Genomic DNA, 806 nt, shown 5'->3' with positions numbered 1-806 from the left:
CCCCCTGCCGGCGGCGGTGGGAGACGGCAGTGTCGGCGGGAGGGCGGGTGTCACGCGTTACCCCCGTCTCTCTCCTCGCAGGTGGGCATGGATTACAGGAACTGCATCCTGCACCCTGGCGGCTCCCTGGATGCTTCCGACATGTTGAAGAAGTTCCTGGGCCGCGAGCCCAAGCAGGACGCCTTCCTGGCCAGCAAAGGACTGAAGGTGGAGAGCAACTCGCTGCCTTCGGCCTGCTGAGCAGCTGCTCCAGCCCGTCTCCAGCTCCTTTGTCTACACACCAGTCCTCCCGGCCGAGCCGTGCCTGGCACTTCTGTCACCAAACGCGTCCTGGGCCAAACCCCCCGGAGCCGTTCCTCCAGGATCCTGCTCCGAGCTCTCCCTGGGCTTCAGGAGCCAGATCCAGCCCCGGTGCAGGGCTCTGCGGTGACAGCTCTGCAAAGGGAGGGGAACTGCCTTTGTCACCCCCCGAGGCCACATGAATTGGCTGAACTTTGAACCTGATTTCTGCTCGAGGGTGAGTCTCGGCCTCGTTTATAACCAGGGAGGAGGGTGAGAGGAGTTACCCAACGTGAATTGTTCTTTTAAAATCCCTTCTTTTTAAGAAATGAGACTTCCCGCCAGGCTTGGCTGGTTTTGTACCCCAGGGGCAGCCCTCGCTATTCTGAGCACGAAACAACCGGCCTGAGATGCTGTGCCGGGAGTCGTGTTCTCCCCATCTTTGGGCAGCTGGTGGCTGTGGAATAAAGATGGGGAGATCCCAGAGCTTAAAACCCATTGCATGCACTGGAACGTCCTGTCCTGAC

The 806-nt window shown here is 60.2% G+C and overlaps 1 protein-coding gene across 1 annotated transcript in view; it reads left to right on the top strand.

The window, feature by feature from the left end:
• The window catches only part of THOP1 (thimet oligopeptidase 1), a gene marked incomplete at its 5' end in the record, with an annotated part of 5,550 nt that extends 5,310 nt beyond the window's left edge, over positions 1-240 (top strand). Inside the window, 1 exon segment of the mRNA XM_010086815.1 lies at positions 24-240. Coding sequence (XP_010085117.1) covers positions 24-240 — 217 coding nt within the window.
• Between the last annotated feature and the right edge of the window lie 566 nt (positions 241-806).

Source organism: Pterocles gutturalis, unplaced genomic scaffold (assembly GCF_000699245.1).
Source record: "Pterocles gutturalis isolate BGI_N339 unplaced genomic scaffold, ASM69924v1 scaffold25511, whole genome shotgun sequence".
Lineage (NCBI taxonomy): Eukaryota > Metazoa > Chordata > Aves > Pterocliformes > Pteroclidae > Pterocles > Pterocles gutturalis.
The sequence above is the reverse complement of the archived record's forward strand: the minus strand, read 5'-3'. Positions and strand labels throughout refer to the sequence as shown.